At 34.8% G+C, this 26,760-nt stretch overlaps 1 protein-coding gene across 1 annotated transcript in view; it reads left to right on the forward strand.

Annotated features, from left to right (window-relative positions):
- LOC150102538 (RNA polymerase II-associated protein 1) overlaps window positions 1-26,760 on the forward strand; it is a 754,864-nt gene that overhangs the window by 328,672 nt on the left and 399,432 nt on the right. The window contains exons 16-17 of the mRNA XM_090399226.1: window positions 1,676-1,782; window positions 15,451-15,506. Coding sequence (XP_090255352.1) covers window positions 1,676-1,782; window positions 15,451-15,506 — 163 coding nt within the window. The remainder of the gene's footprint in view (window positions 1-1,675; window positions 1,783-15,450; window positions 15,507-26,760) is intronic.

The raw sequence follows: 26,760 nt of genomic DNA on the forward strand, positions 1-26,760 counted from the left end.
GTGGTCTACATGCCATTTTTTTTAATATGAACCTTCTAGACAGACCATGATGCTTCTTAAACCTTTTGAAGCAATCCTTGACTACAGTCATACTCATATTATACAACTCAGAGGATAATTGCAATGTTGAAGTGAACCTTGACATCGCAATTATCCTCTGAGTTGTATTTGCAACTTTTTGTTATGTGATCTTTGAACTTCAAATTCTTATCCTCCAATACGCCCAAATCCCTTGCCTCCTCGGTTTCTCTAATATAATATGCCATTATGTATATGCTAATACATAATATGAGTATGACTGTAGTCAAGGATTGCTTCAAAAGGTTTAAGAAATATCCATAAGGTTTATATTAAAAAAAAAAATGGCCTGCAAATCACATGAGTCTATTAGATGAATTTGCTAAACTTGTAGCTTACAAGTTCCTCAGTGTATAATGCTGATAAAAACTGCTTTATATTGGCAATGCATACTGTAAAGGGCATTAACAGCAGAGGATGAAGAATGGCCTATAGAATTCTGGAAATCTAAGGTTAGAGTTGCTGCACTAGGTGTGCATACAGCAGATATGCACAGATGTAAACCACTGATGATGAGAAAAATTATATGCTCTAAGGCCTTGAAACACATTAAAATTTACTTCTTGATGTACAGTACAAAGAAAAATGGCTGGATTACCACTGAAATTATATTAGATAGTTGTTCTGCTCACCCCAGAGCTGAAGTTTTGTGTAAGAAAAATGTTTATACAGCGTATTTACTGTCAGACTATACATTTCTTATTCAACCTGAAAACAAAGGAATGTTGTGCTTTGTGAAAGCACATTATCACTCACTTTTCATGAAACATTTGTTAGATGTTGAAATGCTAAAAGCAAATTGTAGATATTATTATTATTATGTGACACCTCCAGGTAGTCCAAAGACTCATCGAGGGAGAGTGTACCAACAGCCTCGAATGATCGACCACTTCCAACTACTAACCGCGCTCAAACTTTTTTGCTTAACTTTTTGCGTGAGCCATTAGTAGCAGAGGCTCTACCAATCGACCAACCTTTGCTTATTAAATAATTTAATATGAAGTACTTTGGTTTATTACCAAGTGCCTAGGAGAAGGTACTAGCATCAACACAGGTTACAAATTATGCTGGCATAAGTTGTGGCCTGTGAGAGAGAAATAGACATGAAACACACACCTAAAAGTCTCATTCATGAATGTGAATATCTTTGTATGCTTCTTGTTAAAAAATTTTTATATAGTAAATAATAATCTCATTTTGATGCAGTACAGCAGGTTATTAAAATAAAAAATTTTCATCATATAGTTTGACATTTTTTATAAAAAAAAAATTATTTTATCTATAGTTGTTTAATTGCTTCCAGAAATCCTTTTAAAATTGATGTGAATAATTCTGGAGTCCAAGGCATTATTCCAAAATTGTTCTGATACTGATGTCATTAAATATTTCAGTCTGGAGATTTACTTGACTTACTTACTTGCTTACTAGTAAATAATGTAAACTCCAGTCATTTTGGACACTTGTTTTTGAATTTAGAGATAAGATAAATAATAACTTATATTTTGATCATTTTTTTTTCATTTATTTCTTTTTAATCTTGTAACTATTTTATGGTTTTTTTTCATATGCTCAGAATGGTCAAAATATGTTTTTACAGATGCTGTCAACAATCAAATCATTAATGCATATGGTGCTCCTCTACATGGTGCAGTGAAATTACTTAGGATAATAGCAAGTGCTGGAAGACAATTAGCTACTCGTCTTGTAAGTTTCAATATTCCTCACATTTTATGAATATCGTAGATCTCCTTTTAAAGTTTTAGTTCATGATTAAATACATTTAACTATGATGGAAATGAATTCATTGTAGATGAAAGAATAATTGGTTATAGTGGAAGATTTGCTGTAGGCTAGTTTTGTTGAGAATGATTGTGAATGTATAGGTCAATCCAGAGATTTATAATGGTGTTTACCTAAGTAAGAGTTGACTGTAATACAATTGATTGTCATTCCAGAATTTGTACAAATGAAGTAGTATGTTATAGTGCAGTGGTGTTCAACCTTTTTTACTATGCGAGCTATTTTTCTATAAAAAGTTATTCGGCAATCTACTCTCTTATATAGATCACGTTCCCCCAACCTGATACCTGATTACGCAAAAATAAACAACTAAAAAAAATACACAACTAAAAACTTTATTTGTGTATTTATTATCACTTTTAATTATTTTATACAAAAAAAAAAAAATATATATATACAGGGTGTTCGGGATAAATTTGACAGTTTCGTAAGGAAAAAGAAAATCTTCTTTGTATCTATTAAATTTAATGAATTGACAAAAAAACATTACAGGCAGAGTTAATTACAATACTATCAACAAGATTTACTCAAAATAACCACCATTAGCATCGATCACAGCTTCAATTCTGCTTCGGAACCTCGAACAAGCTGATGCTACAGTCTCCCTGGGAAGGGCCGCAAAAACTGTTTTAATTTTATCCATTAACTGGGCTTTTGTATTACTGGAAGTGCGATTGGTGTCTTTTTCAACTGTGCCCCATACAAAATAATCCATGGGGTTAAGGTCTGGGGAGTTTGGTGGCCAAACATTTGGACTGGTGAAGTCGTAGAAATTTTCAGACAACCATTTTTGACTTTTCCCAGAGGTGTGGCAAGGGGCCGAATCCTGCTGCCATACATACGGCCTACCATTGGCTACCCTTGTTATCCAGGGCTTGACTACAGTTAGCAACTCCACGAACAAAGCCCGAATTCCAATGCCAGGGTTCTTCAACACCTGTTCCTGCAGATTTGCGAGGAATTCTGCTGTACGAACGCAATCAGATCGTCTGCTAGGGATCTTTCTTCTTGCTACATCCTCGTAGTCACCATTGCAAGTCTCTAGTTGATGCCTGATTGTTTTTACTGTATTCAGGGAGCATTGGGCAGCAATCGTAATATCCTTATTTTGATGGCGGGCACGAATCATCATGATACCAGTTATTCTCTTCCATGATTCAGGTGGGTTCCAGCTATCCATCCTTTCTGACATCTTGTATATGAATGAAGAAGGGTCCAAACTTTTAAATGAAGAGAAGTGTGTGTTAATACATGTAACTTACGGAAAAATATAATTAATTATAAATATGTCAAATTTATCCCGAACACCCTGTATATATATATATATATATATACACACGCACACACTATTGTGTTTAGGGGCACATATTGGGGGAGAGAAGAGAAGGGGAAGGGTTTACTTATGGGGAAACTGGGGCAGGGGAGAGCGTTAACGGGGTGTGGACTGTTTCGGTCGACTGACCATCATCGGAGCATTTTCGGAATGAGTGTAGGGCTATGTCAAGACTGGAAGTTGAATCTGCCAAATAAGGGCGTTTGTTGTCGCTAAATGGCCGGAGGTATGGCTTAATTTTTAAGTTCTGGATCGTCCAACATTTGGAAATTAGGTGGACGTTGATTGAATTTTCATCGCATTTTATGGCAATAGTTTTATAATAATTATAGCCGTAATTATAATAATAGTGTTTAAGAGGAGTAGCATGGGAATTTTTCCAGAAACTATACCTAAATTATGTTTTCAGTTTTAATTAAATTTGTAAGTAAGGAGGAATACACAAGAGATCATCCAAAAATCGCTCTGCGATCGACGGGTTGAATACCCCTGTTATAGTGGATAGTTTACTATAAGTCAGGAGGCTTAATCAGGTAGGAGTTAGATGAAGAGTAGTATTATTATTATTAAACATGAGTTGCAAAACAAGAATTGTTGTGGAGGATATAAGGAGAAAAGTGATCAACATGGTGATAAAGGCTAAATCAGATTAAGAGAAGAAACTAGCCAAACAGACCAAAAGAAATCTCAGTGAGTTCTTTTGCTACGTGGTAAGTAACAGGAAGAATGATTATGGAAGGACCTTAATGACTGCTGATGGTGGTGAGGTTAGAGAAATAGGCAAAATAATTAGAGGTGATCATCCTCAAGAATATAGCAAGATTACTGCAGTGACAGGGACTGGTATGGGAGGATAGGTGGATGAATTGGAAGTTCTAAGAATATTGCAGAAGCTCAGTGTAATTACACTCGTGGGATTAGATGGGATATCGGATCACATTTTATGAGAAGGTGCAAGGGAACTGGCAATGCCTCTGACTTGTCTCTTTATTATAAGTCTTAGTGCTGATAGACTTCCAAGGAAGTGGAAAGAGAACAAAATAATTCCTTTGCATAAGGGACACTCCAAGACTGCAGTAGCAAATCATTTCTCAGGTGGTAAAAATACTGACAAAACTGGTCAAAAAAGAGAATTCAAGAATGGGTGGATAAGAATATGATACTCTGTGAGGGGCAACATGGGCTTTGTTAAGGATAGGTAATGCCTTAGCAATTTACTGACTTTTTATAATAGGGTGACAGCTGAGTTAGATAAAGGGAATGGCTACAGTGATTCTGCTTGATTTTGCAAATGCATTTGACTGAATACCGCATGGAATTTTGTTATACAAATTAAAAAACAAATGTGGTGAATATGACTGGTTATGTGGACAAGAGCTTGGCTGATGGACAGATATTTAAAGAGGTATATGGAGGAACAGAATCGAGGAGAAAGCAGATGACTAGTGATGCGCTGCAAAGCTGTGCTAGGGCCATTACTGTTTAATTTGTACATAAATGATATAGATAGTGATCTGAAGGGAAATATTATTATTATTATTTGACACCTCCATGGAGTCCAAAGACTCATCGAGGGAGGTCACCTACTCTACAACTCTTTGTCTCCACCACTCAACCTCATCCACCACCACCACCAACAACAACTGATATTTTCACAGACAGTCACAAACATCCATGCCCGTGGTGGTATTCGAACCCACAGCCTTTTGGCTGAAGAGCATCTACACTAACCACTCGGCCAACCAGGCCGGGTTATTTAGTTGTTTGCTGTTGATGAAAAATTGGATAGAGTAATATTTAATCAAGGCAGTGTGGAGAGCTTGCAGGATGATTTAAATAGGCTGTCAGTATAGGCAAAAGCTAATGGGTATCAGTTTAATGTGGAGAAATATAAACGTGTGCATTTTGGGATAAATAGATTATGAGCCGTGTTCAACATTTATGGAACTGTACTCCAGAAAATAGATGAAACTAAGCATTTGGGGTTGGTAGTAGATAGAGAGTTGAAGTTTAAAGGGCATATATTGCTAAGGTTGCCAAGGTAGTTCATAGGATTACTTTTCTGTTGAAGAACACTAACAAGTAGAGACAAGGAAGTTATTCCTCTTTATAAGGCCTTGATACATTCACATCTGGATTACTATGCTCTTGGGGATGAAGTAGTAGTAATAGTAGAGGGGGGGGGGGGATCCAGAAGCAAGTGACTAAGATGATAAGTGGTCTGTGGAATGCTCCCTATTTGGATTTGTGGGTTGCAGAAGTTGGTCGATAGGTTAAAAAGAGAGGATATGATAGAAAATTTAAGTTACTTAAAGGATTTTATAGGATTGATGCAGGAGGAATGTTTCAGTACTTAGCTACAGTCAGCAGAACAAGAGATTATCTCTGCAAATTGAGTAAAGAATAAAGGTGTAATTAGTAGGATAGTAATAGAATGTATGGACGAGATTTTTTTTTTTTTTGCCTGGAGAGTAGTGAATGAATGGAATGGATTGCCAGAGACAGTTGTGAGCAGTTTGTCTGTTAATGGTTCAAGATGTATGATAGATATTGTGTGGATAGTTTGGGTCTTCTGAGCACTGAGTCTTTGGACTCCATGGAGGTGCCTGTACAATAATAATAATAATAATGAATTTTATTTAGCATATCATTATAGCATTACCAGTGGAACATTGATTGGGAATTTTAGTTGTTTATTTTAGTGAATAAATTATTATAGTATAGCATCATGTTTAGGTTTAACTAATGGATAAAGCTCATGTTAAAGCAGTGTTAGAGTAGTGTTTGCTCTGGTGAGTCAACCCTACTAAAAAGTGAACATTGCTACTCTGATCTCTCCCTTTTCATTGTCTTTAAGAGATGGTAGTTTTTACTCCTGGAATTTCATTTTTAAAAACATAATGTGCTGGGCTCTCAGTGTTAGTTCTTTGATTGTAATTCTAAACAGCCCAACTGAACTCTCACTATGGCAACTATTTAGGGACCAAAGGAACAATTTATGTTGGATAGTTTGTTATATTTATTTTCTGCTAGCATAATACTACATGTATGTGACTTTGTTTAGTACTTTTCAATAATTTACAGTGAATTTGTTATAGTAATGTTTGCTATGGTAATCAGGTCATGAAGGAATGAGTTTACAGATTGTAAGTGATTTTCATTACCTCTCTGAGCCCTTTGCTTAAATGAGATAGGCAGTACTGAATATTCAGCAACTTCATTTTTAATTGGCTAATCTTGTTGAAAACCATGATATTCACAGCATCACCTCTTATGCTTTTAATGATATCTGCAGACCTAGCAGAAAGCCTTATCTAAAGCTTTTGTCCATTTTAATGATCATTTAATTTAATTAATATTCAGAAATGAAAAATTTGATCTTCAAAAGAATATCAAGTTCCTGATGATCAGAGAAGAACTCTGATCATCCCCAATAAGAATTTCTCTTTGTATTATTCCATGTAAGTAAGGGGTGTGTGTGTGTGTGTGTGTGTGTGTGTGTGTGTGTGTGTGTGTGTGTGTGTGTGTGTGTGTGTGTAGAGTGGATCTATTGCTCCTGAAGGAAAAGTAACTTTTTCGTATTTTAGTTGAAAATGTTAGGTTAACTTATTATAGTTTTTGTTTTAAACAAGTGTGATATTGAATTAGCTCTTTAGTTTGCAAGTAAACCTTGTATATTTTTTTGTTTAATTACAATATTTGGTGATTTGCACTTCAGCATGTTCGGTGAACAAAACTCTCCTAGACACCTAACATCAAACCATTTAGATGCAGTCCATCAGCATTGTACAAATCCTTCTTTCTGTCAAACACAACCACAGATATACAAATCCTACATCATTCCTTCTACACAACCTACGTACAGACATCTGTGGATGTCCAATGAACAGATGATTTGGCAGAATACCACATTGAACTCTATTATGCAAATTAGAACAAATGGGTATGGATAAGAGGGTTGCTGCTGGACAGATATCAAAAAGTGGCAGAATCTAGATGAAAACAGGTGACTAATGGTGTGCTGCAAGCTTCAGTGCTAGGACCATTACTGTTTAATTTGTACATAAATGATATAGGAAATAACCTCAAAGGAAATATTCAGTTGTTTGCTGATGTGTGAAATTAGGTAGAGTAATTGTTAATCAAGGCAATGTGGAGAGCTTGCAAGATTATTTAAATAGGCTGGGTAAAAGTCAATGGGTGTCAGTTTAATATGGAGAAATGTAAATTTATGCATTTGGGGATAAATAAATTACAAACTTTGTATCACATTGATGGCAATCTACTCCAGGAAACAGATGATACTAGAGATTTAGGTAGCCCATAAGATAATTTGGCTGTTGAAGAACAAATTATGAAGGAGTTGATGTTCCTCTCCATAAATCCTTGATACGTCCACATCTGGATTGAGTATGTGTTGATTGAGGGTGTGTGGATTGCAGAAAAATTGGTTGGCAGGAGAAAAAGAATGGATATGATAGAAGATTTTAAGTTGCTTAAAGAGTTTTATAGGATTGATAGAGGGCAAATATTTCAGCACTTGGCTGGAAGAAATTGTCAATGTGGTTGGTAGGGGTGTCAGGACTAGATTTTTTGCTTGGAGAGTTGTGAATGAGTGGAATGAGTTGCCAGAGTCATTTGTGTGTGCTTTATCTGTTAATGGGTTCAAGGAGAAGTATGATAGATTGTGTGGATAGTTTGGGTCTCCTGTGATGAGTGTTCTGTCTCCATGGAGGTGTCCATATGGTAATCATAATATTAGTAATAATTTTATGGACACATACTTGAGAGGTAGAGGATGCTAAGAAGAACTGAGGATGGGAAACTTGGAAAATAAGCTGATTCAGATAGCTATTATCTGGATCAGATTTTTACTTTAAGATAAATGATTGAGAAATCATAGGAAATATATTGAGGATCTGTATTTAAGTTTTGTAGATTACAAAAAGATGTAAGACATGATAAAAGCTATTCAAAATGCAATGTACAAATACATAGCATAAATGGGACACCATATTGAATAGTTTTTAATCTGTACTCAAATTGGAAAACAGCTTTTAGAATTGAAGGAAGCATTATACAATGGTCTGATATAGAATCAGTTATATTACAAGATCTTTCAGATTGATCCCATGCACAAAAAGTTGGTTAACCAAACTTATAGTATCATGGATACATAGAAAGTTGTAAAAGCAAAAACATGTTTGTGTTTGAAAGGAAGAGAAACTTGTTTTGTGAATTTGGAGTTGAAGGACTATTGGATATCAGTTGCACATGCTGCAATGGTTTTAGCAGAGAGTAGTGAAATCATTGAAGTTCATGTGAAAAATTACAGTGGAATTCCTGCTGCAGAAATCAAATGTTTGTCTGATAGTGGGTAGAGTGTATTTGTAAAAAAATTGATCATTTTTCAACCCGATTGCTCTCTTCTGTATTGGGTCAAGTATTTTCAGGGAGTTGGGACACTACTCCGAATGTGAGAGCAATATTCACTAATTGGATGGATTTGTGATAAGTCATCGTATTTTTTTGGACTGAGGATGCATTAACTATAATGTGTTTATGTGAGGAAATGCTTGATGTAAGGGTACTTCCGATCCAAAAAATTGTATATGTTGTCTGTAGATTAGGTGTTGTGAAAGGAGTAATACCAGAAGAAAACAGTTTTCTTTTGTGTGTTTTGCCAGCATTGAAATTGACAAAGGTTATCTGAATTCATTGAAGAATGGTCTACAGACCTGAATTCAGGGTAGTGGAGGTCGATGCTCTTTAATATGTGATTATTTGTGTAGTGCAGAGTTTGTCAAATAAAAAGGCAGAGTAGCTTGCTATCATTAGCAAAACTGTATTTTTTATCTTCTCACTATGCAACTATTTTGTTGCATAGTGAGAAGATAAGAAACCATCCACTATCATACATATGCATCCAGTCAGAAAGCTGGCAACCCAGTTCCAGAAGTTGTGAATCAGACTAAATGATGGAAACTTACTTAATAGGACTTTGTGCCAGACCTGTTCAAAAGCTTGGAGATATCAAGTGCAACCACTTGAGATTCACCAAACTTTTTGAAGGTATTTGTTTAGAGATGGATGACGTGTGAACTGATCCCCTGTTGACTGGTAGTAGTGGAATCCAGACTGGCATCGTTTATTAGTTAGGTACCTTGAAGGTAGCATAGGAGTTGAATGTTGATGATTCTCTCCATTACTTTGGAGAGGATTGAGGTGAGATAGGTCAGGTGCTAGTTTGATTATGGGGATTTGACATCCTTCTTGGGAATGAGTTGAACATAAGCCAATTTCCAGACTGTGTGGTGGATGCTAGTGGAATAAGAGAACTTAAAGAGATGGCATAGGACACAACAGCTCTGAAGTGCAAACCTTCAAGACAATCAGAAAAATACCATTAGAACGAGACTCTGGACAAGATCCTTTCTCTCTCTCTTTCTGGCAAAAGGAGAGAGAAAGAGAGAGTATTGACTGTTGAGCATTTGGAATGGCTGGAGAACAGTTACCATAATCAGCTATGCATGCATTTGAGGAAATGTCATATGAAGCCAGGAAGTATGGGTTTTGTTGTTGATGGTAATGCAGTAGAGCCATCTGAATGCATCAGGGGTTGGAGAAGTGTTGGGCAAAGGTTGAGACTGATCCATCTTGTTTGCCCTGGATGTGTACATCAAGAAAGGAAATACCTGTTGACATTTCCTTTGTTAGTGTAAACTTGAAACGAAGATACAGGGTGTTGATTTTTTGTAGAAATTATTAGAGTTCAGGTTCTGCGTGACTCCAAACTGCAAAGATGTCATTGATGTAGCATAGCCACATTGTTGGTTTTGGATCAAGAGTGAAAATTCTGTGTTCTAGGTGTTTAAGAAAAAAGCTGGCTAAGTTGGGTGATAAGGGTGAGCCCATTGCTGTTCCTTATGCTGTTTATATATTTTACCTTTCCATGTGAAGTAACCTGATGTGATTGCAAATTTCAATAATTCCATTATGTCAGGTGGGAATTTTTGGGTTAACAATTAAAAAAAAAATGATTAGAGATAAACTTGATGAAATATTAAAGTAAGTTTCACGGCTTACATGTGTAACAAAAAATTATATAGAATTTGTTCAGAAACTCCAATATATTTCGTCCAATGATGTTAAATATATGAATGATATAGTAATATATAATATAATGATCGTTATATGAAATATTTAATATAAAAGATGAAATATATTTTAATATGTCTAGTGTTCCATTAAAGCTGTCAATTAAACTTGATGAAAGTATGTTTGCTCCTAGAAATTGTGTTTTCCATGGATAAAAATTAAAGTTGTGAAGGACTCAGAATTCAGAAATGTGAGCTATGTAGTGGAGGTCACCGATCGTTGTCAGTCAATTGTTAAAAAAGGACATAAGGGTACCTGTGAGGATGGTGCTTAAGAGCAATGCTTAAAGTATAACAGATGGGGAAAATTTTTGGTAATGATCAGGTCAGCTTCAAAAAATTAAAAGATTAGTTGAGACAGTTAATGAAGAGGACAGTGTTATGGGAATAGAATGCAAGGAAAATTGTTATTTCATGATAGTAGTAGTAGTAGTTTAACTAGTGAGAATTAATGTTAAACAGGGAAACATTAGCTGAATCATGGTAGACAGTACATTTGAGGTTGTATCCTCTGAGATAGAGGCCAATAGGACAAAATATGTCATTAGTTACTGTTATGTGTTTTTGGTTGCCAGGTCTTGTAAAAGCAAATATAGATGGAATGTGTTGGCAAATTAATTTGATGATAAAGGTCAAGTAGTCATTAGAAGACCTCAGCTGTGGGGACACAGATTGAACGGAAGAATAGGCACTATAAATTAAATATGCCAAGAAGTTATATTCTTGGTTTAATCCTTTATCCAAGTCTAAACAAATAATTTTTTTGCATGAAGTATCTTTGCGACTGGACTACTCGTATATAGTGGCTAATGACTTCACATTAGTTGCCTTAGTATCCCATAATGCAAAGCACACACAACTTTTCAGATGTGTCTAATGCTATGCATTATGGCAAAGCCACTACCCAGACTGGTTTCAACCTTTCTTGAGGTATGTTTAATGTGTGGAGATACCTCTCCAAAAACTCTGAGTGATCTACAGATTACTCTAAATCTCAGAGTGATCACTACTCAACTCATTACTCCTGACCTGAATCACTCCAGGATAGGAAACTCAGCAGTGGCTACACCCAGTGACAGCACAAAATCTACCACCAACTAGAACCTCTGTACTCCCAAGGAAATTAGCAAATCCAATAACAAGCATTAATAAATGTCATCAGTGAGAGCCAAACCCAGAAGAGATATCAAAGTAATGCAGAAGCCATATATTTAACATATAAAAGTAGTCAAAAGATGTTGCATCTTATTATTAAAATAATCGGGATTAAAGATAGATGTTTTCGGAATTAAAGATATCAAGAAATTATATTCTTGATTTAATCATTTATCCAAGGGTAAGCGAACAATGTTTGCATATGAAGTCTCTTTGTGACTGGGTTATTTGTATATAAATGTGCTTTGCATTATGCTACTTGTATAATAGATATGCTTTGCATTATGGGATACTAAAGCAATTGATGTGAAGTCACTAGCCTCTATATACAAGTATTCCAGTCGTGAAGATACTTCATGTGCAAACATTATTTGCTTACACTTGGATAAAGGATTAAACCAAGAATATAATTTCTTGGCATCTTTGATTTATATTATAACCAACTGAAAAAACGTTTAACAAGAAGAATAGTCACATAAGATTGGGAACTGGAATTTATGCAGCTACTGAGTGATAATCACATGAAACAACATGCAATGAAGAGGAGCTAATGTTCAAGAGTGCTATATCTGATCACAGCACAAGAGGATGTCCATAACTGAGTTAACCACTTTGTCCCTAATTAGAGGGATAGAGGAGGTCAGGGACTAATAACTTGGGGAGAAGGAATATATGGTGGTGGCTAGAAAGTTCTGATAAACACCTAGAACAAAATTAATTAATTTTATGTCTTCTTATATATCCTAAAAGAAAAAGAACAAATTATTACAATTTGATGAAACACGGGGGTTAAAGGGTTTTAATATATGTTCTTTCTAGTGGTTATGTCAGTTATTTTAATATCATTTTTTTTCTAGATGTTTATGAGAGCATTCTAGCCCTTCCCTCCTACATGGACTTATCAGTGAGATAATTATGACCTCAGAAGGTGACTACAAGTGTATCTCCAGTGTATCTAGGAGTGTAACAGATTGTTTGAGGGAAATCATTATTGGGCCATATCCTCACAGTTAATTTTAAGTACTGTCCGATCACAGAATCAAGACTCTTTGAATCTCCTGTGCATGGCAGAAGATGAAACCATTCCGATAATAGGGTAATCAATGCATTTTGATTACCCTATTATCGAGATGGTGTTTATTATTATATGTTGGAAAATTAGCTTTTCTTTTATGAAAATTCTAGTTTTTAAAGTGGTAACTATTTTGCTTGTGCAACAGTCAGAAAATTTTACATATAAAGCACGATTTCTCTTGATGATGAATTCCTACATTACTTTATTCCTTTCTCCCCTTCAACATGAATTGACTCTTGGCAATCTGGCATCTGTGGTCAGACAGTAGCATAATTTAGCAAGAACTACAAAAAAAAAAGGGGGGGGGGGAGAAGACAGAAATGGGGAATGTTAGGGAGTATTTTCTTCCCTTCTCAACATTTTATTTTGTGAAGTGATCAGCATGATTAGGAAAACATCAGATTATGAGAAGTTAGCTTGAATAGACCTGAGGAGATACCAGATAGTTCTTTTCCTATGTGATGGGCAAACATGGAGAGTGTGATGCTTTATGAAAAGGAAGTCTTGACATAGTATGTACTTACTTTCTGTGATAAAGAGGCATCTGTTTAGTTATATCAGCAAAATAGTTATATAATGATACTGTTGGATTTTGCAGTGACATATGACAGGATAATGCTTAGAAATCTGTTAAATAAAATGCAATAAACAGAGATGTATATGCAGTCTAACATTAATGAATGATACACAGATATCTGATTATAGGTGGAGCAGAATCTAAGAGAAGACAGTGGATTGGTGGTAGGACACTGGACTCTGTGTTTGGATTACAATGCTGTTTTTATGTGTATGCCACCCACAAATGGTTGTCAACCTGTCATACATAAGTACTATGAAAGGACTGGGTTAGATAATCTGAAAACTCTGCTCTAAAGACATGGAATTACTAACTGCCAATACATTGCTCAGACTTTGCATTGCTCTGTGTAATATTTAATTTAAACCAGATAATTGTAGAATGAAGTGCTTTAGTTGTTGGCATCTTACATTTTTTATGTGTATTCCTTTGATTACTCAATTCTTTGTCTTAAAGTAAAAATCTCATCCTGACAGTCTTTGACCTAAAGCAACCCTTTTCTTCCCCAGTTTTCTCTTCCACAATACTTCTGAGTCTCTTCTCAGGTATACTTGCATGAATCTTACATAGAACACTCAATTTGGATATTTCTCAGTAATTCTCACATTGTTTTATTGCCCTTTTTCATAGAAATTGAAATTAAAAATATTTTTTTAAAAAATTAAATTCATCTTAATTTTATTTAGAGGGTATGGCAAGATGCCAATCTTACCATGCCCTCTGCATTATAAAGGGATTACTCTACAACTGCTATATTTGAACATTGTTGACCACCTATCTCATTTAACAAACTTTTGGAGTATTTTATATCTTTGTTATTGTTGATTCAATTTACAATACTTCTTCCTCCATTTTTAAGATTTTTCAACAGCCTCCAGAACATTTTGTTCACCTTCATTATATTTATTTTCTGTATTCTTCTCAAAGTTTCCCTTGACTTTTGATTAGACACTTTTGCATCTAGCTTTCTTATAGTTGTCTTTATTCTGTAAGGACATATGCTGACTTACTTGCCACAAACATTTGGTATGATTTTGTCTTTACTAGATTGAGCTTTTTCAACTTTACCTGGCTGCTTTCCCAGCCGAATTACTCATCAGTGTGTTTTCAGATTTTATATGTCTGATTTCTGCATCTGAAAGCTGTTAAAACTCTTTCTCTTTTTCTTTTCAAAGCCATAGTCAGTTCTAGCCTGTTTAATCTAGATAGTGATAACTTCCTATATCAAAGTCTCCTCTAAAGGATTTATTGAAGGCTGAAAAACACAGTAACAAATCCTAAATTTACAAATTGTCATAACCTGGGTTTCCTGAGGATTGGAAATAGTGGAGAGGATTGAGAATCAAAAATTTGTCTTAATGGGCAGAAAAGAGGGATTTTGGTAGAAATATTTTAAGTTACTAAGGGAATTCTATAAGATGGAGAGAGGGAGGGGGGGAATTATAGTACATGACCAGATAGTAGAGAACAAGGACTCATCCCTGGAAATTGAGTAATAATATGTTTAATAATAATGTGAAAACTAGATTTTTTTGCTTTGAGAGAATGAGTGAAATAAGTTGCCAGTGTGAGAGTTCAGCGAATGTTTAGAAGGATATTGGCATAAGCTTTGAGTTAGTGATTAGTGTAAGCCTGTTATAATGGGTTTTAAGATTCCATAAGTATACTCAGATAATATTTTTAGAAAGATTTTCAATTCAAGATTTGCAGTGTATGTTATCAGATTTCTGTCATTCCACATTTAAAAAAAAAAAAGAAGTAAACATTTCCTCTTTAATAGAACTTTGACTGGAAGACTTCAGTCCAACTTAATCCACCCTAAATGGTGAATAAATGATAGAGAGAAAGAGAGATGATAGGCTAACAACATAATTAATCAAAGGATTTATGTATGGTATATGACGATAGATAAAATCGTTCATTAATATGATAAATGGAAAGGATAAGGGATCATACCTGGAAATCGAATAAGGATTTGGTTAGAAAGGTGTGAGGACTTCGTTTCACTTGGCAGGTGGCAAGTGAGCAAAACTGATTTTCAGAGGAGAGTGCATAATCTGTGAACAAGCAGATGTGTGATAAATAGTGTGCAGGCTGAGTAGGCCTCCCTTAACAAGGCCTTAAACTCTCTGAATATGCATGTAGTACTACTAATAATAAATTACTGTTTCAGATGAATATATAGTGTTTAAGGCATCCTCCTATGGAATTTATTTTATACCTTAATACACACACACACACACACACACACTAATATATATTTTTTATTTATTAGATTTCAGAATTTGATGTCATGAAGTCCCTTATTTGTTACCTCACCATCGATCCCAGGTAAATAAATTCCCATTGAAATTATCTATCTTTGTTGTCAGTGTGTTTGCATATCTTGAGTTATGAATATTTAAACTGGCATTAAATAACATTTTAATCTGTTCATTATTTGGTTGAACATTATGAGCTTCAAGGTGATTGAGAATTCTCCATAAACCTACTATAAGAGAAGCAATGATTCCTCTGCTTGAGATAATTTATGTCACTGTTATTCACATGATGTTACTTCTTTTTTGCAATGAAATCCCAATAGTATGCCCTCGAATTTTTCCTGAAATTATGATGCTGTGGATTAAGAGCACTATGAATAAAGGAGGACACCATAAATTATGCATTGACCTTTAGGATCCTTTTCTTACAGTTGTGATTTATTGACCAATTAAGATTCCACTTATTACTGTTATTAATATTATGATTATTATACAGAAACCTTCATGCAGTCCAAAAACTCATTGCAGGAGATGCACACTAACCATTATTTATGCAGTACCTATTATATCTCTACTTTAAAGTCATTCAATTAAAGAGCACTCACAATTACTTCCTGCAATCTATTCTACCCATTTGCCATCTTCATGAAAAAAAATATAGTCCTTATACCTGAACTATATCCTCACACAGCTTCCAGGGATGGTCTTCTGTTCTCTCCTCTCCTATGTTGGTAAAGTTCATCAGTATCCACACCTTCGAATCAAAAAATTAGAATAATCAAAGAAAATATGTAGAATGATTTGCAATTCTAATTTATTGCATAGAAAATAATTATTACCAAATATGAAAGCATCACCTAAATCTACATACTTTGTTGATTATATAACCATGTAAAAATGCAATATAAATGATAAGAAAACTGTTATTTGAAAACATTCACAAAATTAGAATAATTTTTAATGTGGTTCAAAATATTAGAAATATTCCAAATTTTTCCAATTGGTTTATTCTGAGGGACTGACTCCGGTGGGAGGAATCGTTTGCACCTGGATTTCAGTTAATCATTTGCAAAACATGGGTCGAACAAGTGACATATCAGAAGCTAAGAAGTTTCATATGGTGTCTCTACACAAAAAAGGCCAAACTCAACAGCTTATAGCTAAGTAGTTGAAATGTTTTCAAGCAAACACTAGTAAAGAATTGAGACATTATTCTAATAACTGGAGTTTTCAAAATAATTGCTACGATAGCATTTGAAAGGTAATAGCTACATCAAGAGATGAGAGGAGATTGAAGAATATCTAAAAAAAAAATTTCCGAAGTGTAAGGTATTTTCACAGGAGACGGAAAGAACTAGGTATAAATGTAACTAGATCTACGATGTTGTGATGAGATTTTGAGACTTCACAAATTGGGTTTTAAATCATGTGAACTTAAGACGAAGCCAATTATGACTTCCAAGCAAAAGTCAGCTAGAGTGCATTGGTGTAAGCAAAGACCATTGTGGGGTCAAGAGGTCTGGAAACTTTTTAGCAATAAAATTATGTTTGTGTGTCCCATGGGCATCAAGGGATATGGGTATGGTGTCTTAAGCAAGAAGCATTTCATAAAGAATGCATGAAACGTTCAGTGAAATTCACAACCTCTGTCATTGTATGGGCTACTATGACCATAGAGGGATCCAGGTAGGCTATGTATCATGTATGAAAAAGTTAATTCCAATGTATATCAAGAATTTCTTGACCACTTTATGTTACTTGCATTGGAAGATTTATGTGATGTTGATTTCCTTTTTCGGCAAGATTTAGCTTCCAAGACCACTGCTAGATGGCTCAAAGAAAAGCAAATCAATGCAAATCCTTGGCAAACTGAACAGATTTAAACCCCATTGAGAATTTGTTTGGAATTATGAAAATGTCTTCAAGAAGTTGCTTTAAGAGAACTTGTTATTAGTCTACAGACCACATGGGGAGGTTTTGATAAAAAAAAAATAAAAAGACTGTGAACCATTAGTAAATAGCATGCCCAACCTTTTATGAACAGACATAAAAGCTAAGGATGATAATAAATTTAGTTTAATCCTTTATCCAAGTGTAAGCAAACAAAGTTTGCACCTGAAGTATCTTCAGGACTGAGGCAACTCATGGTAAAGGTGGACCAGGCTCTCATCACTCCTTGTCTTAATATCTCCCATAATACAAAGCACATCTCCTTGCGGATATGTATAATGCTATGCATTAAGGGAAGGGCCACTACCCAGATCAGTTTCTACCTTTATTGAGGTCTCATCAGTGGGAACCAGACCCAGAGGTGAAAGCAATGGAGAAGTCATATTTACCTATACGAGTTGCCAAAAGATGTCCCATCTTATTATTAAATTATCCTAGATTTAGAGAAAGATGTTGAAAGTTTTTCTCCACTTGGTTAGACTATAATAAATTTAGTTTAATCCTTTATCCAAGTGTAAGCAAACAAAGTTTGCGCCTGAAGTATCTTCAGGACTGAGGCAACTCGTGGTAAAGGTGGAGCAAGCTCTCATCACTCCTTGTCTTAGTATCTCCCATAATGCAAAGCACATCTCCTTGCAGACATGTATAATGCTATGCATTAAGGGAAGGACATATATAGAGTCATGTGACACATCCTGGTCACCTGCCTCCTTTTTCGATCGTGCTTTCCAGTATACTACTCTTTGATGTTTGTCCATCAGCTATCCTCTTAAAGATGTCACTAGCTTTATCATTCCCATTTGTTTCAATATACATAAGAATTTGTGTGTTATCCTTTCAAATACCTTTGAAAAGTCCAACAGTGTAGCCAATTTTTTATCCAAATCAACTGAATTCATTGTAAAGATTAAATTACTTAAGTAAAACATATCTTCACAGAACATTCTTTTCCCTCACTCAGAGTATCATATTCCTGTCTACAAATTACTGATTTCCTCCCTGTTGGTCTATAATTTACTGCCCCTGTCCTGTCTTGGGACCTCCTTTACATAATTTGCTTATTTGACCTTTTAGGGTCTGTTGAGACCCTGTCAGACATTTGCTTAGCTACCTTCAATCAGACATTGAAGTTAAGCAGCTGTGTCAGAGGCACTCCCAGTTCTCTTTCACCGTCTCGTAATACAAAGGCTGATATTCCATCTGATCTCATGGCAGTATTCATAATAAACCTTTGACTATTTCCCATCATCTACTTCTATTCTCATTTGTTATTGCACTATTTTCACCTGGATGATACACCCTCACAAAGAGCTCACTCAGTAATTCAACAATTCCTTTTGTTTCCGTCCCCTACCTCCTCTCAGCATCCATTAAAGTTATTCCACCATACTCATTCTTTCTTTACTCCCGTGTTGTAAAATTTCTTTGGTAAGCAAAAGCATAATGTAACTCAGTTTTGCCAGTACTGTTTGCTTGAAAAGACCTGTATTCAATTCCTGTCTAGGATTCAAAGAACCATTTTTATCAGGGCCTTGCAAGTGAATGTGAGTTAGCTGGTCTTATATAAAAGTGGCAGGAATTTTCATCCAGTAATATAGGTAAACCAGCCAGAAGGAACACATGCAGTTTACACACATAGCAGACAGGACTAACATCCCAGCTCTAGCATAAGCAGTAATTAGGTTTATAAATAGCCAGGTTACTTGGTCTTGATAGGCCATTGAGCCTAGCATGAAAGGAAAGATGGATATATATATATATATATATATATATATATAAACAGCCATGGCATCCACTTTAATAAGATGTAGGTCCTTCTTTCACTGTAATAATTGCAGCAATCCTAAGGGGCATACTTTCCACAGTGTATGATAGCAGTCAGTAGGAATTTTTGACCATTCTTCCTGCAGGCATGTAGTGAGGTCCTGGCCTATTGTGGAACAGATGTCCCTTGATCTCACCCGACACTCCAATTTATCCCACAGATGTTCAGCAGGGTTGAGATCAGGGCTCTGTGGAGCCTGTTGAGTATGGTGGTGTTCATGTCCACAAAACATAGTTACAGCAGCAGCCTTATTGTCACAGTGCTTTGTCTTGCTGAAAGTGATAATGGTCAGTTCCGTAGAAATGCCACAAAGCATGAAGCATTGCATTATTCAGTATGTTCAGATACCTCTCAGAATTCAGTGTTTGTGGTACCACAAACACTGAATTCTGAGAAAGGTCTGAAGCCAAACCAGGAAAAACAGGATCATACCATCACCACCACTTCCAAATTTCATGGTTGGGGTTATGCACTCTGGTAGGAGACATTTGCCATGCCCACAACCATCCCTTTGCTAAGTAGAGGGTGTAGCATGATTCATTATTCCATGACACAGCTTTCCAAGCTTCCATGTCCTACTGTACACACTCTTTGCACCACTGAAGATGATGCTGCATGTTAGTTTGATAATGTGGAGCTTGCATATTTGCAGTTCTACCATGGAAGCCCTTGTTGTGTGCCTTGGTTCTGAATGTTTTTATTCAGATTTATGTTCCTGTTAATGCTCCAACCTCTGCATTCCATGTGTTGACTGACAAATGGCAGTTTTTACATATTATCCTTCACAGAACCCTACAAGTCATGTTTGTTGGGTGTGGTGGGTTATCTACTGCATGGTAGCACATGCAGTTGACTCTCTGTGCTGCCATCATTGATTGTTGACCTGGGATGACCCAATTTCTCAACACTCTGCCAAACAGATAGACCTGCAACATGGTATCCCATCCTGATATTTCTTTCAAGCTCCCGTCATTTCCCTTCTCGCAGCCATTTCACTCGGACACAGTTGCACTGACTCGGGAGCATCATATTCCTCCAGTTTATACCAGCTACAAACATGTGATTCATTACATGGCATGATGCACTATGCCCATGGGGGTGTCTGTTGACTTTTTTCCAAACATTGTGTGTATGTGTTTTCCCCTTAGTTAAAATGATGCCACTCACTTAATTTTAACTTGCTTTATTCTTCTGATTTAGGTGTGCATCCTATTCTTTCCTTATGCATGGACTACTCCTTCTGTCTAATGAGTTTGTCTTATCATTATTATGTAGTTCAACATAAACCCCTTCTCATTTGAAAATTCTACATGATTAGCTACTTCCCACGTCAAACTACATGATCACTCTCCCCAGCCAAACAAAGTGGCTAGGCTACCATGATTATGGACTACTCCTTTGATAACCTCACCAGGTTCTCAAATCCCTGGTTCCTCCCCTGTCCCATACTCTTTCAGGTAATTATTTCTTATTGGCTGCACAAATTCCATTTCCTTCTCTCCATGAATCCCAGTCTAGTTGAATCCCTCTGTAATAATTACTTTGCCTACTCTAATTTCTTACTAGCTGCCTAGACTCACTGTAAGAATCCGCCTTCATAGCAATTGCATCTAATATCTGCACCACCCGGTATTTGTGTCAGTGCATTCTGTTTGTTCTTTGGCCAGTATGCCTGTTTTGTGGGTGGAAAAACTCCACTGCCTCTGTGAGAAATGAGTTAATACCTTCAATTGAAAAAGCCTATATAAAAATTCCTCAGATCATGATCAAAATCAAACCCAAGTATCTTCTTGCCAACCAAATGGATGCATGCCTGTTCATTCCAGCTGTACCATGAAATTTAAGGCTAATTGAGCCAATATGTTGATGCATTTCTTCGTCATCTTCCTTTACACTCCCTGGCTTTTAGCAGAAATCAACAATATATTTTGTCATGTTGATCTCTATCTCACACACCAGATGGTCTCAAGTGTGCCGCTTCCTGTATTTTTGCTGAACTTCTTCCCTTGTTAATTGCAGTTCTTGTACTGCGTTCAATAGTATACCTATCATGATCCTGTTCTTCCTATCCTCCTTGAAAATACAATACTCCTCACATTCCATTCCTATAACTACATCATTATCTGTCAGCTGTATCCTGTAAGTTCTATCTGGTCAAAAGTTACTAGAATTAGTAACTTTTGACCAGATAGAACTAACCAATGCCAAAAACTTTTCATCCTCATTTCTTATGATTCTGGCATTAGCATAAATGAATTACAATATCCCTTATGACCACAATTACATTTGCATCTTGTAATGACTATTATATTTGAAACCTGATGAGAAGCTATATTCTGCAATTTTTTGTTTTATTCTTATTTTTTCATTCTTATTCTCAGGATTCTCATGCATCACTTTTACGTGACTTCTTCCTAATAGTCCTAGTTTTCCTAATTTTGCACTTCCAGTATCTCACTTAACAACACTTTCTTCAAGTGCAGTCATCATATTCACTGAAAAATGCAACTTTCAAACATGAGATTCCATGAAACAACTTTGTCTCAGAGGAGTTTCTAAAGAAGAAGAAGAAGAACAGCAATTCAAAACGGTTGTCATACCACCAAATCCTTTTATCCAGTCACTAATAAATGGCAGGTTTGTTTCTGGGCAGAGTTCATCTTTTATGTAGTGATATCAAGGTATTGTCATCACAAGTTTGTGTTCTGTTAAACCCGTAGTTACTTTTAAAAAAACTTCAGATTCAAAGGCAAGCACGGTTTTGCTGCTTTACTGTAAAATATATGGTTTTTTTTTTTTTTTTTAATTACACATTGGTGTGTCTCAATTTCATCCTACATCTGTGCTTATCAAAATATAATATGGGTAATACTGATATTTCGTGGGTGAGAACTGCACACCCGGAATATTTGCACCGTGATATATATATATATATATATATATATATATATATATATATATATATGTGGCGATTAGTTTTTACTCGGTTGTTATACATTTCAAAAAATAGATTTAATGACTCCAAGACCGAGATAACATATAAAGATTTTAATGATAAATACTACTAGTTTCGGCATATAGCAGCCTTCTTCAGGTATTTATAAAGGAAAGGAATACTAATAAACATTGAATTATTTAAATAAACAAACTGGAAATTACAGGTATAAATTGCCTCACATAATCGATACATAAAAACGTTGTATTTTTCAAGTTGTTCCAACTGGCGTGCCATTGTTTGTTGCAATTGTGCGTGCAAGTTCACGTGAACGCCAATATTGAATAACTGCAGCATGGCTATCTGGGATGTTATAACTTAAATTATTATTTAAGTGGACCGGGTTCAGTAGGATTTCCCGTGATTCTACGATTTTTCTTTCAAACTCATCTTCACAGCGAAAAATATTTTCTGATCTATTCCAGCATACAGAGTGGCTTTGTTGGTCATCATTAGGATTATTTGAAAAAAGAACATGACTGGATAAAGCAGTTGCATGAGATCTTTTGTATGAGATGTCTCTCTTATGCTCTTCTATGCGTTGTTCAATAGATTTGTTAGTTTGACCAAAGTATGGGATATTGCAATCACACCACAATTTATATACTCCAGGGTACTTAAGGTTGTGATGAGTAGGTTTTGGATGGCTGATTAGAGAGCGGATTTTTGGAAGTGTGGTGAAGAAGGTCCTGATATTATATTTTTTAAGGACTTTAGCTATTTTCTTAGAGACTGTGCTAATGTATGGAATAGAGATGCTACCTTTAAAATTAATAGTCTCTGTTGTGCACTGCTTAGGAGGGTTCAGAAGAAGTTTCTTAATTGTTTTTTCAGAGTATCCATTTTGTTTAAAAATAAGAGTGAGGTGATTCATTTCTTTTTGTAGTTCATCTTGTTCATTTAAGAGAAAATGAACTGGGCAGTTTTCAATTTTCTGAACTATGTACAGAAAACCTACGCATACCAATAGATATCTGCATAATCTTTCTCATCATTTTCCACCACAAAAACTTGGAATTATATCTACCTTAGGACACAGAGCACGTTCTCTCTTAAATGAACAAGATGAACTACAAAAAGAAATGAATCACCTCACTCTTATTTTTAAACAAAATGGATACTCTGAAAAAACAATTAAGAAACTTCTTCTGAACCCTCCTAAGCAGTGCACAACAGAGACTATTAATTTTAAAGGTAGCATCTCTATTCCATACATTAGCACAGTCTCTAAGAAAATAGCTAAAGTCCTTAAAAAATATAATATCAGGACCTTCTTCACCACACTTCCAAAAATCCGCTCTCTAATCAGCCATCCAAAACCTACTCATCACAACCTTAAGTACCCTGGAGTATATAAATTGTGGTGTGATTGCAATATCCCATACTTTGGTCAAACTAACAAATCTATTGAACAACGCATAGAAGAGCATAAGAGAGACATCTCATACAAAAGATCTCATGCAACTGCTTTATCCAGTCATGTTCTTTTTTCAAATAATCCTAATGATGACCAACAAAGCCACTCTGTATGCTGGAATAGATCAGAAAATATTTTTCGCTGTGAAGATGAGTTTGAAAGAAAAATCGTAGAATCACGGGAAATCCTACTGAACCCGGTCCACTTAAATAATAATTTAAGTTATAACATCCCAGATAGCCATGCTGCAGTTATTCAATATTGGCGTTCACGTGAACTTGCACGCACAATTGCAACAAACAATGGCACGCCAGTTGGAACAACTTGAAAAATACAACGTTTTTATGTATCGATTATGTGAGGCAATTTATACCTGTAATTTCCAGTTTGTTTATTTAAATAATTCAATGTTTATTAGTATTCCTTTCCTTTATAAATACCTGAAGAAGGCTGCTATATGCCGAAACTAGTAGTATTTATCATTAAAATCTTTATATGTTATCTCGGTCTTGGAGTCATTAAATCTATTTTTTGAAATATATATATATATATATATATATATTTATTGAATAGAGTTAGAGATAAGCTACATCCCTGTCTGACAGCCCAATTTATTTCAATCTCTTCTGTTAATTTAGTATCTAACTAACTGTATTTTTGTATCTTTATATAAACTTTGTGTAGCTTATACCAAATAAAATGGATATCCTTCTTTTTTCATTATATTCCATAGTTTTTCTCTGTGTATATTATCAAAAGCTTTCTCATAATCTATAATGGTCAAATGAATCTCTAAATTAAATTGTCTTTTTTTTTTTTCAATAATTTGTTTTAGCACATAAATATTGTCTATACATGATCTTCTATGTCTAAAACCATTTTGTTCTTCTGAGAGTTTGCAATATTTATGTCTTTTATTCAGGATTTTACTATAAATTTTGTAACCTGTATTTAATAAACTTATTCCTCTGTAATTTCCCCAATCATCTCTGTCTCCTTTCTTAAATATAGATATAACTTTAGCTTTTCACCAATCTGATGAAACTTCATCTTTTCCTCCAACAGTTATTTATTAATTTTAAGAATCTATGATGTAAAATATTCTCCACCATATTTCCAAAGCTCTGTATTTATGCCATCTAATCCAGTTGATTTTCTATTTTTTGATACCTTTATTGCTTCTTTTAGTTCTTCCAATTTTATTTGTTCTATATCATTGCTGATTTCTTCATTATTATTTGCTGTTATTAAATTTGGGTCATACCATAAATTCTTATAATGTTCTATCCATTGTTTCTCTTGTATTACACTGATTTGTGCTGTATCTCTTTATATGTTGTTTAATTTCCTTGATATTTTGTAGGCTATGTCATGTCTTCCATGCACGTCTTCTTCTATTTTACGAATAAATTTGCCCCAGGAATCTTGGTAAGCTTTCTGTACTATGGTTTAGCTAGATTTCTTTTGTTTTTGTGTATTTCTTCAGTTTCCTTTGTATGTTTTTGAAGAAGTGATTTGTATACCATTTGTTTTTCGTTTTTGGCAGTTTTTATATCTGTGTTCCAGATTTTTAATATTTTTCTTTTTTCTTTCCAAGGACTTCAGAGGCTGCTTTATGGATTATCATTATTAAAGTTTTCCATTCTTCTTCTATATCTTCACTGATTTAGGCTTCTTTTACGTAATCTGTTAATCTTGATTGATATAGCATTCTGATGCATTCTTCTTGTAATAGACATGCGTTATAATGTATGTAGATACTTTGTATGCTTGTTCTATTTCTTGTTTTTTCTTATTCCTTTCTTCATTTTACTAGTATTTCTATTTTAGAGACTACTAAATAATGATCTGAAAAAATTTCAGTGGTCCTCTAGATTAGGAGTTTTGGTAAGTCTGGTTACCTTACCAAGTAAAAAAATTTCTATAAGTCAGACACTTGAACTGGAATTTTTTTATTGTTATTATATAAGTATATATATAAAAACAAATAACATTAGAAAGAATTTAAATATACAGAAATTAAACTGAGTAATGATATAACTGAATTAGACCAATGTGCATGTGGGATCTATTACTCAGTTCATGGGTCATCTGTTGTTTCTTTCCCCCCCCCCCCCCTCCCCCAATTAATTTGTCTCAGCTGGAAGTTGATTGATAGGTGGCTCTCCAAGTGCTCATAATGCATTACTTACATGTTGGCAGCTATTAAATTTTTATGATATTGTCTCAAAAAACTACAAGAACAAAAATAAATGTAACTTATTAAGCTGCTGATATCTTTGTTAATTTTAAATTCACAGTTACTTTCATTGTGAGTTCCTCATGTCAGAGGACATAAATTAAAATTGCCAAGAAATTATATTCTTGGTTTTATCCATTATCCAAGTGTAAGCAAATAAAGTTTGCACAAAGTTTGAAGTCATGTTTTAAAAACATGACTTCACAACTGGGCTACTTGTATATAGAGGCTAATGACTTCACATCAATTGCCTTAGTATCCCATAATGCAATGCACATATCCATAGGGACATGTATAATGCATTATAAGAATGGCCACTACCCAGACCAGTTTTGCCCTTTATTGAGGTCTAACCAGTGGGAGCCAGACCCAGAGGTGATACCAATTGAATTAATGCAGAAGTCATATTTCCATATACACGTAAACCTCTTTTTATGTTAATTTTTTTTATGCGAATTGGGATATCAAAAAAAAGTTTTTTTACGCGATTTTTATTCACTTTTACCCAACCAACCTAAAGTCTTAGTTAGAAAAAAATCCATAATTCAAGAAAATTCTCTGAGAATTTTGTGGAATTGCATTCTTGTTTCGATTAAGAAAATTCTAAATTCTTATGAATTTCGTGTATTGGGAATTCCCCGAATTATATAACTGACTGCGCATTAAAAAGCAGTTCTTAGCAGTTTGAATTTGGTGTTTGAGTAGACAACACAGTTACCTCATTTCTTGCATTTGCATTTTTTAAGTGAAATCAAAATAAAAATCGCGTTATAAATTTAATAATTTTGCCAAGAAATAATAAATGGTAAGCTATATGTAAATTTCAAACTTTCATTTCATTAACCAAAGATTTTAATCCCGCCCTCACATAATGTTGCCGATAAGCAAAAAAAAAAAA

The sequence above is a fragment of the Typopeltis vanoorti genome, chromosome 10 (genome assembly GCF_054136105.1).
Source record: "Typopeltis vanoorti isolate ZY-2024b chromosome 10, IOZ_Tvanoo_1.0, whole genome shotgun sequence".
Lineage (NCBI taxonomy): Eukaryota > Metazoa > Arthropoda > Arachnida > Uropygi > Thelyphonidae > Typopeltis > Typopeltis vanoorti.